This window comes from Artemia franciscana, chromosome 7 (genome assembly GCF_032884065.1).
Source record: "Artemia franciscana chromosome 7, ASM3288406v1, whole genome shotgun sequence".
NCBI classification, from domain to species: Eukaryota; Metazoa; Arthropoda; class Branchiopoda; order Anostraca; family Artemiidae; genus Artemia; species Artemia franciscana.
In genome coordinates, this window is record NC_088869.1 from 20,337,615 (window position 1) to 20,351,001 (window position 13,387).

Consider the following 13,387-nt stretch of genomic DNA (forward strand, 5'->3'; position numbering starts at 1 on the left):
TTTCTTAGGATAAAAACTTGTCCTTTTTTATCGTTAATGGGCAGTAAAGCCTGGAAAGATTTGACAATCAGATACGTGTTTTGGAGTTCAGATAAACATTTTCCAGTGAAAACAGCCCGTTTCAATGTCAGTTCTATTCTAAATTTGCTGTGAAAAGTACCATTCAAAATAATCGATAAGCTTGGTCTTAATATATTTTACCCTTTTATCAGATCAAACAAAGAGCCGTGTTGTGGGTTGTCATGTAAAATTGAATTTCTGTTATCTATATGGTCACAAAGGCATAATTTTACAAATTCAAGGTATAAATCTGCGGATGAAGGATGACGTATAGCCAGAGTTTGTCCTTGCTGACCAATTGTCTAGGACAAAAGAAAAGCTGGTCGTCCCCGAATGGGTTGGGGGGATGTCATAAGGAAAGATTTAAGGGAAACGGGAACTTTCTGTAAGGGGGTATAAAGGGAGGCATTGAATAGATCGGAATGAAAGTAGTAGCATGCGTAGCTGTGATAGTCTCAGACGGCTTGATACAGCAGTGAGCTGTTAGTAGTAGTAATAAAGTGTCAATCGTCATTCTAGATTTTCACTCAAAAGCACATTGAAGTACATTTATACTTCAAGGATGTGGGGTATATATTCCGGGCTACCGTAACTACGAAATACGAATGCCACCTACTATTTTTATTTATACTTCAGTAATGCTGGATAATCCACTATATTATTGCGGGTTGGGCTTTTTCTTCGCTAAGCATGACCACTAATTCTAAAAGTGAGTTTTTCACAAAAACTGGATGAAATTTCTATTAAATCGTAAATACACAACCGCTCTTTCTAATGATGACGATTGACGTGTCTCAAATTGACATCAAATACATGATTTGAAGTGCGAAATTTTGGTGGCACAAAATATTTTAATGAAGACATCAGTCACCATCAATTACCTTAATACATGTCTAGTTTTATTATGGTTAACCATAACTGCTTTATCTAAAATTGAGTTTTCCCCGAAGGAGAGGTTTACTTCGGGAGAAGTGATCTCCCGAAGGAGATCATTTATGTAATATACTAAAAATATTTGGGGGCAGTTTTTGTTAGCTTTCGGAAATGCAACTGTTTTTCTTTTCAAAAATGGTAGTAAGATGTCTTGAATCCATGCATCTTTCCTATGAGAACAGAAAAATCCATATATTCAATCCTTTAGGTCTTAATAACTTGAAATATAAGTTATCTCTTTTTCGTACACTTTATACCAATTTTGGAGTCTAGTAATGTAAAGTTTTTTTTTCCATAATACATTTTTTCCGGCTTACAATGAAAAATAGTTTTTTCAAGGAAAAATCAAAGCTATATTTCCTAGCGACTTAATACAGACACAACAGAAAAGAGAATTAGTGCTAAAAAATAGTTTTTAACCATAAAACTTTTTTATGCGCTTTTACTGGCATATTTCGTTTCTACTTTATCCGTAAGACGGTTAATAAAAACGAGACTTTTATTGTAAAATACTTTGATTGTAGAAGGATCTGCGTCTGAAGGACTCGACGACGGCGCTATCTATTTGTCTTAGTCAAATTATGTTTTTTCTCCGTTGCACCTTTTAAATCGTTTCTTCAATGCTTGGGTGTATTTAAAGGATCAGTGTAGATTTTGACATTTGTTTTTTTTAGTTTAAGTATTGCAACTGGTAATAAAGTGTGGTTGTTAAATCAGCTATGTTCAGCTGGATATCTGGTGATGAAAGCCGGCGAAAGCACCCGGAGGTTTTTGAAACTGTGGCTGAAGGCTTAAAGTCTGTTTACAAGCAAAAGATCCTTCCATTGGAACAGCAGTATTTTTTCCATGAATTCCATTCCCCTGCCTTGGATGACCCAGATTTTGATGCAAAGCCCATGATTTTGTTAGTTGGTCAATATTCCACTGGGAAAACGACTTTTATTAGGTAAACTTTTTTAATTGCAGGGTAGACTGGGCATTTCACCCTTGCCAAGGCAGTGCCTTGACTAATCTCATTTTGATTCAAATGTCTATCTACCCTTAATTATGATTTCATTGTTTATCATTTTGATTCAAATCTATATCTATGTTATTTTAAATGTGTAGGCTATAGACTATATATCTTAAATATGGACAATAGGTTCCTAATTTTGGATTCAATTCTCATATATAACCTAGCCTAGATAGGATTAGCTGATGGTTAAGGCTTGCCTAGGCCTAGGATAGTTAGGATTGGCTGACAACAATATAGAAAAACTACTTATTTTACATTAAAACTCAAAGTAGGCTAACCCTTTTATCCTAGGCTACCTGTTTAAATACAATTATCTTGCATCATAAAATTTGCCCTAATTTGAATATGTCAGTGATCAAGTCAATTATCATTAAGAGAGCATAGCCTAGGTCCTTTAACTTTGATATTCTGTGTTCAAGTTCAGTATCTTCCAAGCATAGGCTCAAGCTTAGAGTTTGTAAATGATCAGACTCTGCTTTAGGGCTCAGCACTGTTTCTTTAACAGTGGAAAAAAAATTTGAAAAACAGGTAGCCACTTTTTCATTGCTGTTTCTGTTCTGTTTTATTTCTTATTGTTTTTGCTGTTTCTGTTTTTCTTAAACCCATTTTTCTTCTGTGCTTTAGTTACAAAAGGATCACAGTGCATTCTTGCCACTTTTTTTTATTTAGACACTTGCCATGTATAGAGTCTGGATTCTTGATAATCTAGAATCTAGACAAAATCCAAGCATCCAGGGTAAATTTTGTCAGTTCAGAAAAGGTCTGAATGAAAAGGAGCTTGTAATGAGAAATAAGTAGAAATTTAACTGAGGCTAATGTAGCTACATGGATATATTAAGTAAAAAAAAAAACAAGTTCTTTCAACTAAAAGTAAAGAGCAACATTAAAACTTAAAACAAACAGAAACTATTATGTATAGGTGAGGGCTTGCACCCTTGTCAACACCTTGCTCTTTGTGTTAATTTTTTTTATACTTTCAAATTTATTCTAATTACACAGCCTTTGTGATTCAGGGGTGATTCCTGAATAATTAGAACAAAATTCAAACTTTAGCAGAAAGAGTAAGGTATTGACCAGGGGGCAAACCCCCTCACATATGAAATAATTTCTGTTTGTTTTCAGTTTCAATGTTGCTCCTTACTTTCAGTTGAAAAACTTGTCTCTTTAAAATTTAATTTCTGATCATTATTTAAATAATTTATTTATTTATTTATTAATACCAAATATGGTAAGCTTTCAAGCTTGTCGCAATAAATATAATACATAGAAGTTATGACAACATAATACATAATACAACTGACAAGATAGTACACACATATAAATCAATGAAAATAACGACTACGACAAACACTAACAAATAATACTATAAATTATTTGAAAATGATTTACTTTGAAAATTTGTTTCTGCTAGTCTTGTTTTGAATTTATTTATGTCATCTGTTAGAAATGTTTTAGGTGGAAGGTCATTCCATGGCTTCCACACCCTGCTGTAAAATGAATGTTGGCCTATTTTCCTTTTTGAAAGTGAGGGGTACAATTTATGTGGGTGATAATGGGTCCTGTTAGTGTCATTAAATGTGAAGAACTGTGATGTACTTATATTATCAATGCCTTTGATTATATGGAATGTATTAATAATGTCTGCCCTATCCCTTCAGAATTGAAGACTTGACAATCCTAGCCTGTGCAGTCTATTTTCATACAGGAAATGTTTCAAATAAGGTACAAGCTTAGTTGCTCTTTGCTGTATTTTTTCAACCCTTGCTCTGTCATTTTTATTCAATGGATACCATACTGACGAATTGTATTTGAGTATAGGTCAAACTGTTGATTTATAAATGGCAATGAATGAACAGAGATTAAACTTATGGAAATTCCATCTAAGACATAATAGCTGATAGTTTGCCTTACGAGTTACTTCAGAGACATGCTTGTCAAATCTAAGACTAGAATCAAAATGAACACCAAGGTCATGGACATTTTCAACAGGTAAGATTGAATGCCCAGCAAGATGGTATTGGTAACTTTGTTCTACTTTGCCAAAGTAATGGACAACCCTACACTTATTTTCGTTGACAAATATGGAGTTAGCATTACACCACTTGTGCACTGCATCCAAGTCTTTTTGAAGCAATGAAGCTTCATCTGAATTTGTCAAGGAGCAGTAGAGCTTTACATCATCTGTGAACATTTTAATTGTGGAATGGTGGACAACAAGAGGCAAGTCATTGATGAAAAGGCAGAAAAGTACTGGACCAAGGCAACTACCTCGTGGAACACCACTTAAAACTATCTCAGCAGAGGACAAAGCATCACATACAATCACTTTCTGCGTCTGCCTGTTAGATAATCACCAATCCAATTCAATGTTCTGGCACCAAGGTGATATACCTCACACTTTTGAAGTAAAAGCAGAACGGAAATTTTATCAAATGCCTTAGAAAAATCTATATAGATGCAATCAAACCTGAGACCTTCATCTGCCATCCTATGGAAGTCAGTAATTACTTCCAAAAGCTGTGTATTACATGAACGTTTTTTACGGAATCTGTGTTGAGATGGATGCCAAAGAAGATTCAATTTGAAATAATTTTGTATTCTCTTGACAATTAGTTTTTCCATAACTCTGGAAAAAATTGAAGTGTTTGATATTGGTCTATAGTTTTTAAATTGCGTTTTTGTGCCATTTTTATACAGGGGTTTAAGTATTGCTTTTTTCCATGCCAAAGGGCAAGTACCAGACACAGATTATACAAATGTGTCAGTGGTTCAGTGAGTACTGTTGCAAGCTCTCGGATCATATGGTTTGAAAATTCATGAATATCTGGTGATTTATTTGTGTCAAGATGCTTCAAGACCTCAAATACTTGTTGATCATCAAATTCAGAATCATCAAAATCTATTGTGAAATTGGTAGAAAATTATTTAAATAATTTTTTAAAAATAATTGAAATAATTGAAATAATTATTAAAAAATTAATAAATTATTTAAATAATGCTGGGAAATACAGTGCCCCTTTCATGGAAATTATCTTCCTCCATGGAAAAATCCTCCTACATAACTCTCAGGCCTGTAAGTTTAGATGGGTAGGACTAAACTTAATGAAACTTATGTATTTAAAACCAGCATAAAAATCCAATTTGATCTGTATATATTTATCTATATAAAAATGTACTGTCTGTTGCAAGGTGTATTGAGGAACCAGGGCAATGCAAAACAAGGCTTGCAGCTGACACAGTTAGTAAAAAAAAAGGTGTGTCAATGTACTACAAAAGCAATGCATGGATAATTGCCTGGCATTCAAGAACTGCCCTTCTGATGATTATAGCTTGAGTCAAGATGTTCAAATCAGGACTATATCTGAAATTTGTCCCTATTGCAAGGCAGTGAAATTTAATAGCAAAACAATGGAAATTTGTAAAGGCAGTGATGTGGCAGTTTTTGGCTTGCTGGCCAAAATCAGTAATATCAATGAAGTTGTACAGTATCAGGCTGGGAGATACATAAGCAGTAATGAAGCTGTGTGGCAAATCCTTTCATTTCTGATTCATGAATGAAGTCCAGCTGATGTTTACTTAGCAGCACATTTACAGACTTCTCAAGCATTTAGGAATGCCTTCACCTAATTGTACTGCTGCTATTTCTACATGTGCAGAATTGGATTGTGAGTTACACCATGATTGATCTATTGTTATATGTACAAACAAATATTTCTAAGTTAATGTCTGAACAAAAAGGCATTTATGATTGGATAATGCATTGTGTCAATAACCAAGTTGGAGAAATCTTTCTTGGGTGCACCAGGAGGTACTGGTAAAACGTTTCGTTTTATGAAGATTAGATTGGTTCTGGCGTCAATTCAATCCAAAAATGACATAGCATTGACCCTTGCATCATCTGGAATAGCCACAATGTTGCTGTCTGGTGAGAGAACTGCTCATTCTACTTTGAAATTGCCTCTGAATATGCAATTAAAAGAAACTCCCATGTGCAACATTTCCAAATTATCTGAGATGGGTAAAGTATTGCAGCAATGCAAACTTATTGTTTGGGACAAGTGCACAATGGCACACAAAAAATCACTTGAGGCTCTTGAGTGATCATTGGAAGATTTGCAAGGAAATCCTATACACTTTGGCAGAACATTAATATTGCTTGCAGGAGATTTCAGGCAAACATTACCTATTATTCCTAGATTGACACCTGTGGATGAAATTAATGCTTGCCTGAAAAATTCTTATGTATGGGCACACATAAAAACATTAAAATTAACTATAAATATGCTTGTCCAATTGCAAAAGGATCACTCTGGTGAAACATTTTCAGATCAATTGCTCGTAATTGGAAACAGAATGTTCCCAGTTGACTCAATTTCAGGATTTAAACAACTGCCTCCTGAATTCTGTAATTTAGTGATGTCAAAAGATGATTTGGTTGAAAAGGTATTTCCAAATATTCTAACCAATTATAAAAATCATAAATGGCTAAGTGAACAGGCAATTCTGGCAGCCAAGAACAAAGACATCCATGAAATCAACAATATTGTTTTGACCAAGATTTGAGACCAGGGAGTTATTTACAAGTCAGTCAAAATATTTCTGGAATCAAATGAAGTGGTTAACTATCCATCAGAATTTTTAAATTCCCTGGATCTCCCAGGGTATCCACCACATATGCTACAACTAAAAATAGGTGTACCAGTAATACTGTTGCAAAATATTAACCCACCGAAGCTTTGCAATGTAATAGAGGCAACAATCTTGACAGGGCCTTCTGAGGGTGAGGCTGTTCTTATTACTTGCATTCACTGGGATTTGAACCCGCGTCCTCTCAGACAAAGGATCCTGCTAAAAAAAAATCCTTTTTTATAATTTCCCTTGATCCCCTAACAAATTGAGATTTTTCTCTATAGGCTAGATGTCGTATGATGTAAACAACATTTATTAGAAGCAAATTCCTCACAAATGTTTTCTTCTTATATCCAGTTAATCAAAGCGTTCCAATTAATCAGAAAAATAGTATTGGACTTGCTGGTACTCTTCATCATGCTTAAAACAAAAGCGCACTCTCGGAATTTTTTCGGATTTTTTTTTTTATGATTTAGATAAGACGAAATCTGTGAACTGTAGCATGGAAGTAAATGATATGTCCTCAGTAATGTAATATGCACAATTATCCTTTGTAGTCCTTACAGATGTAATGTGGAGTGAAAAAAACAGAGGGCACATCAGTGCTACCCATGCAGAAAAGTGATGTTCCTTGTTCTTCAAGCCAGAGGACTAGCATGGAAGTAAATGATTTGTCGTCAGTAATGTAATATACACAATTATCCTTTGCAGTTCTTACATATATGTAGAACTGTAAGCTTTCTATAACGTAGGAAAACAGTCTTCCTTTTCTCCTTCTGTCTTCCTTCTTCTTTTTTTTTCTTTTTTTTAAGGTTTTTGTGCTGCTGCATTGGTGATTTCTCTTTTCATTATATGTAATGTGGAGAGAAAAAAAACAGAGGACCTATCAGTGCCACCCATGCAGAAAGGTAATGTTCCTTGTTCTTCAAGCCAGGGGACTAGCATGGAAGTAAATGATATGTCGTCAGTAATGGAATATACACAATTATCCTTTGCAGTTCTTACATATATGTAGAACTGTAAGCTTACTATAATTTAGGAAAACAGTCTTCCTTTTCCCCTTCTGTCTTCCTTCTTCTTTTTTTTCTTTTTTTTTTTAATGTTTTTGTGCTGTTGCATTGGTGATTTCTCTTTTCATTATATGTAATGTAGAGAGAAAAAAAAACAACAGAGGACCTATCAGTACCACCCATGCAGAAAGGTAATGTTCCTTGTTCTTCAAGCCAGGGGACTAGCATGGAAGTAAATGATATGTCCTCAGTAATGAAGTATACGCAATTATCCTTTGTAATCCTCACAGATGTAATGTGGAGGGAAACAACAGAGGACACATCAGTACCACCCATGCAAAAAAGTGATGTTCCTTGTTCTTCAAGCCAGGGGACTGTAACTCTCCCGGTTAAGATTTTCAGTCATAGCCTATCCAATGATGTACTTTATGTTTCGATCCAACGTCATTTTAGGATTGTCAGTCCTTTTTTCTAAATTTGTTTTCAAAATAACATTTATTATTTGTTTTCCTAAATTTGTTTTCAAAATAACATTTTATAACTACTTGAGATAATAGTTAACATTTCTCAGTTGTGTACAAATGCCAATTTTTTACTATTAGCCAGTTTTCTTTTGATGTGTGTTTTTTTTTGGTTACTATGGGCTGTGATTTGTCGTATGTTAGATTACTGCAGCCTTGATGGGACATTTCTGTTTAAACTGTTGCTGATCTTCTCTACTTCCTGAGAAGTAAATACAAATCTTCAGCTGCATCTAGTGGACAAAGACAAATACTTTTCAACCCGTCTGTGGCTAAAAATATAGAACACGCCCTTGCATTTTGGGCACGACCCATGACGCTAGTTTTCTTTTATAACCTTTAGATAATGTAAAAAGGGAAAAGTTGATCTATATTTCTATTACATCTTTCAGATATCTTCTTGAGAAAGATTTCCCTGGAATAAGAATTGGTCCTGAACCCACAACTGACAGATTTATTGTAGTCATGCATGGGGAGAACGAAAATATAATTCCTGGAAATGCCCTAGTTGTAGACCCAAAGAAACAATTCAAGCCACTTTCAAAGTTTGGAAATGCCTTTCTCAACAGATTTCAGTGTTCTTGTGTGAATTCACCCGTTTTAAAAGGCTTGACAATAGTAGACACGCCGGGTATACTTTCTGGTGAAAAGCAGAGGGTCGATCGTGGCTATGAATTTACTGGTGTTCTGGAATGGTTTGCAGAACGAGTAGACAGAATTATTTTATTATTTGATGCACACAAATTGGACATTTCTGATGAGTTTCAACGATCCATAGAAGCTTTGAAGGGCCATGATGACAAAATTAGGATTGTTTTAAATAAAGCTGATATGGTTGATCATCAGCAGCTAATGAGGGTGTATGGAGCACTTATGTGGTCGCTTGGGAAAGTTCTTGCTACACCAGAAGTATCAAGGGTATATATTGGATCTTTTTGGGATCAACCCCTTAGATATGATTCGAACAGAAGGTAAGTTGCATAACTTTCTTTACTATAATTACTTCAGTATATTTGATTTTGTAGTTTCTATTTGACAGAGAAGTGCGTTTTTCGTTAGCGAAAAGGGAAGCAAAAACCTGGAATAGCAGAAATTGTTTGCTAATAAATCATCTTGACCAATTTGTCAGCGTCAGGACTTGTCACTAAGTAATCAGGACTACAGAGATGAACACCACTGGTGAGGACTTACAGAAGTCTAGTGCTGTATTCTTTAGCTTTTAAGACTGATGATCTAGTTATCCCTTTTAGGGACGAGAACCAGCCTAACTTCTCTGAGCTATGGAAGGTGGGGGGGGGGTCCAATTTATTGTTATCACGTCACCTAGTAGAAATTAAACTGTGAAATCTGAATTAGACCTGATGGAAAGTTATAGTAAGTATCTTAGTTTAACTCTTTGGAGTTTTATATCTAATCTGACCTCCTCGGGGCAGGGGAGGGTCTTAAATTCAGAGGGTCTTAACAGATAACTGAAGGGTCTGGATATTAAGGGGACCAATCAAGTTTATGAGAAGTTACAGGAAATGTTCTGGACAGACCCATTTTTTGTTGAGGATCCCTAAATTCATAGCCATTATGATATATACAGGAAAGATGGTTGGATTCAAAGAAACTTTGTGGGACATGAGAGCTAATGTGTTGACTTTGTAAATTATGGATGTGAACTCGATGCAAATTTGTGGGGGAAGGGAAAGGGGAGTTATCCCTAAATTTTTGACATCTAACATGGGGTTAATGGCATCATACAGATTTGGTTGGAAGTGTGGGTAAGTGTCTCAGCCGCTCCTTTTTTTTTGGGGGGGGGTAGGGTTTCTCTGCCCATTCTTATGTTGGCAGGGAGGGAGGCTGCCTAACTTTTTTTTTTAAATTTGTATTTATACCACAAGAGGTTGTCAGGTCTTAGCAAAACTTATTGGGAAGTATGAGCTAGTTTACTAGTTATGCTTTTTTGGTTTAGGATCCAATTATCCTTTGTAGAGGAGAGAAAGCCCTAGTTGTGCCTTTTGGGGTCCGTAGCCATTTTGATCTCTCTAGGAGGATCTACCTCTACTAGAACGGGCTTTTGGACCTCAGCCAGTCGGCGGGTAAAGTAATGGTAAGTCTCTTAGCTGTGCCTTTTAGGAGTTCATACCTGATTTGGTATGTTTGATGGGAGCATGTTCCTAATTTCTTGTTTAAAGGACATTTGCGAGAAGGGGTTAAAAGTTTTACCTGTTTTCTTTTATTTCATTTAAATTGTTAGAAGAAGTTGTCGGGTCTTAATGCAACTTAGTGGGAAGTAAAATCTGATGTCCTAGATATCCTTTTGAAAGTTAGGATAAAATTGGAGCTGTGTAGGGAGAGGGAAGCAGGGGGATGGGGGCTAAACATATCATCAGAACAATAATTAGAAGGGTTTGTTGAACATCAACCAAACTTAATTAGATGGAAAATGTACATGCGCATTGTCTACCTCTTTCAAGTCATTCACTGGTTTGACCTCTGTGGGATAGAGCCCTATTCTATTTTCGTCAAGACATCTTTCACATGGGTATGTCAGATCTCAATCAAACTCAGTGGGCAGCTGGTATTATACTTAGACGTTTTGGGAGCCTAAAATCACTCAGACATCTGTGGGGTATGGGAAGACAACCCCGAAGTTCTTGTCACTAATACTTTACTAGAAGAGGACATAGTGTCCCAACCAAACTTGGTGGGAAGTAAGATTAGGTGATCCTTTCTAGTCTTTCCTCTCTGAGGCCCATACCTGATCAAACCTGTCTGGGACATGGGATTAATCGATTTGTGTCTGCATAACGTCACCAAAACGTGGTTTCTAATTGTGCTTGTTAGGGATCCTTACACTTAAGTAGTGACTGCTTAATTGGTCAAGCCAGTAAAAAGTAAAATCAAAGCATTTGAAGAATTTTTTTGCCTGAATAATGAAATAGTAAATGAAAGAAGTACTTTTTTTTACGCTGAGATGATGTCTGAGGATGAAGTTGCAATCTTGTTAAAATTAACTGTTGGTTGAAAATTCAACAAAAGGTCTTTTTTGTTTCATCAAGTTGGTAGGCATAGAGTCTTATTTTGAATATCACACTTACCTGTTGATAAAATTCATGAAATGATGGGGAAAATTTTTTTTTAAATCGGCTTGCTTGGTGCCCTGAAAAAAACTTTTGTGGAGGAGTCACGCAACCTAAATGAATTAAGGATTGGATTATAGGCAAAATGGAGTTATCGTGATTAACGGTATATGGAAGTTGTCTGAGTGTTAATTCATGAAGTGTTTACAGCTGCCTTTACCAAACTTCTGTGAATAGTGAATGTTTATTAACACACACATCTATACCATTTAAAATAAATTATTATCTTTATCTTTAAAATAAACATTATCTTTAAAATACGTGTTCTGCTGTGTTAAAAGAAACTTATTTTAAAGAAGCCTAAATTTTGCCAATACGTTTTCCCTGAGTATTATAGATAAAACTAATTGCGAAGCTTTCTACGTGACTCCCTGGGATGCCTGAGTGAATTTCGGTGTGATAAAAAAATTGATTGAAATGCTGACCTTTCCTTTGATCAAGTGGTGACGCTAGGCTATGATGCTAAATCGATATCCACCTAATGAAGATTTAACAATTTTGTTTTTACTATTTTTGTTTGTAGTTAAATCCTCTTCCATTGCAATAAATTATTATTCTTGAATAAACACAGTCATAGACGCCAAAATCTTAGGAAGTTGGGTAGATTGTTCGTAGAGGGAGAGTGTCAGTGTCCGAGAAGTTTATTTTTTGTGGTAAAATTTTTTCAATTTCCTTGATTGTTTTTTCGTAATTTTTCTTCAATGGGGGTTTAAAGTCCTGGTTCCCTCTGGTAAGTGTTATCTTGTTATTTGCAAGATAAGCGGTTCCAAAGTGTAGCTTTAGGATTGTTTCTTTTCTATGGAATTCAACTATTCTGCGTTGATTTAATCTGTGGGCTGTATGTAGCTGATATTAATGTAGCTTAGTATCCGTACTTATTGAACCTGGAATTTTTTTCTATTTTTGCAAGAAAAAAAATGTCTGAAGGTGGACAGGTACTTGTGTATTATATGGCAAACACTTAAGGGTTTCTTTAACCCTCAATTCTAATGAAATATAACAAAATATGGTGAAAATATAATACTCTAGAAAAAAAATTTGGGCTAAATGTTTGCATATTAGGGGGAAGGGGTAAAGTGTAGTGGGTCTGCATGCAGAATGTGTTAGGTACAACTATTCTGCATATTATAAAGTAAGAATTTTTTCTAAGTTCAAACGGTTCAAATACTTTAAAACACCCCTCCCCCATAATGTAAAAATTTATAGCCCAAATTATATATTTCACATCTAATCTGTCTCTTGTCTTTGTCATGTCACATTCTAAGCTGAAAGAAACTAACGAAGAAATTGATCTGTTCTCGAGTTTTACATAACGTAAACTTGGGTGTTTACCGTATAATATGCAAGTACCGGGGACTCTTTTCAATATCAGACAATTTTTGATAATTCTATACTTTAATCTCACAAAATTGTAGTCTCTTCTGTCAATATTTACGATATATTTTAAATAACACTTATATTCAGATAGATATAATGCATATATATCATTTTTATATACCTATATTTTTAACATTTATATTTGTCACTAGTTAGGCTACTGAAATTAAGTCAAATACTCTTCTAAGCGTAGAACTACCACAAATCACCATCGATAAAAAGATGCCTATCTCAAAATTTTGACTGGATCTGTTCGGGGAAAAGATGGATGAAGGGGAGAGGTCCGGATGCCCTCCAATCACTTTTGACTTCTAAAAAGGGCACTAGCCCTTTCAATTTCTGGTCGAATGAGCCCCTTTCGAAGTTTCTATGAAAACTCTTTCTATATGAAGTATCCTGGTCTGAAACAAACAAAATAATAATAAAGAATACATTGTGCCGATGATTTCTCTTTACTTAGGCAGTACTATTGCATTGCCCCACACCCCCAAAAAAAATCTTACAAACAGTATAATAAACCATAGTTTCTGTAGATTTATCAAAATGGTTAAATAAAACTACTGACTTTAAGCATAATTTTGCACGGGAGAAGAACAGGGGGCTGGGAAAATGTTTTACTGAAACCTGGGTATACGTGCCCGCTTAAAAAGTTGGATGTTCGAAAAGATCAAAAAAGCCACCTACTCTGACCAACTCCTAAACAGGAAATTTTGT

At 35.2% G+C, this 13,387-nt stretch overlaps 1 protein-coding gene across 2 annotated transcripts in view; it reads left to right on the forward strand.

Annotated features, from left to right (window-relative positions):
- Positions 1-1,600: 1,600 nt before the first annotated feature.
- Positions 1,601-13,387, forward strand: part of LOC136028963 (EH domain-containing protein 3-like) — a 29,526-nt gene continuing 17,739 nt past the window's right edge. For both annotated transcript variants that reach the window (XM_065706960.1, XM_065706961.1), the window contains exons 1-2: positions 1,601-1,939; positions 8,561-9,139. In XM_065706960.1, coding sequence (XP_065563032.1) covers positions 1,713-1,939; positions 8,561-9,139 — 806 coding nt within the window. In that variant the 5' untranslated portion in view covers positions 1,601-1,712. The remainder of the gene's footprint in view (positions 1,940-8,560; positions 9,140-13,387) is intronic.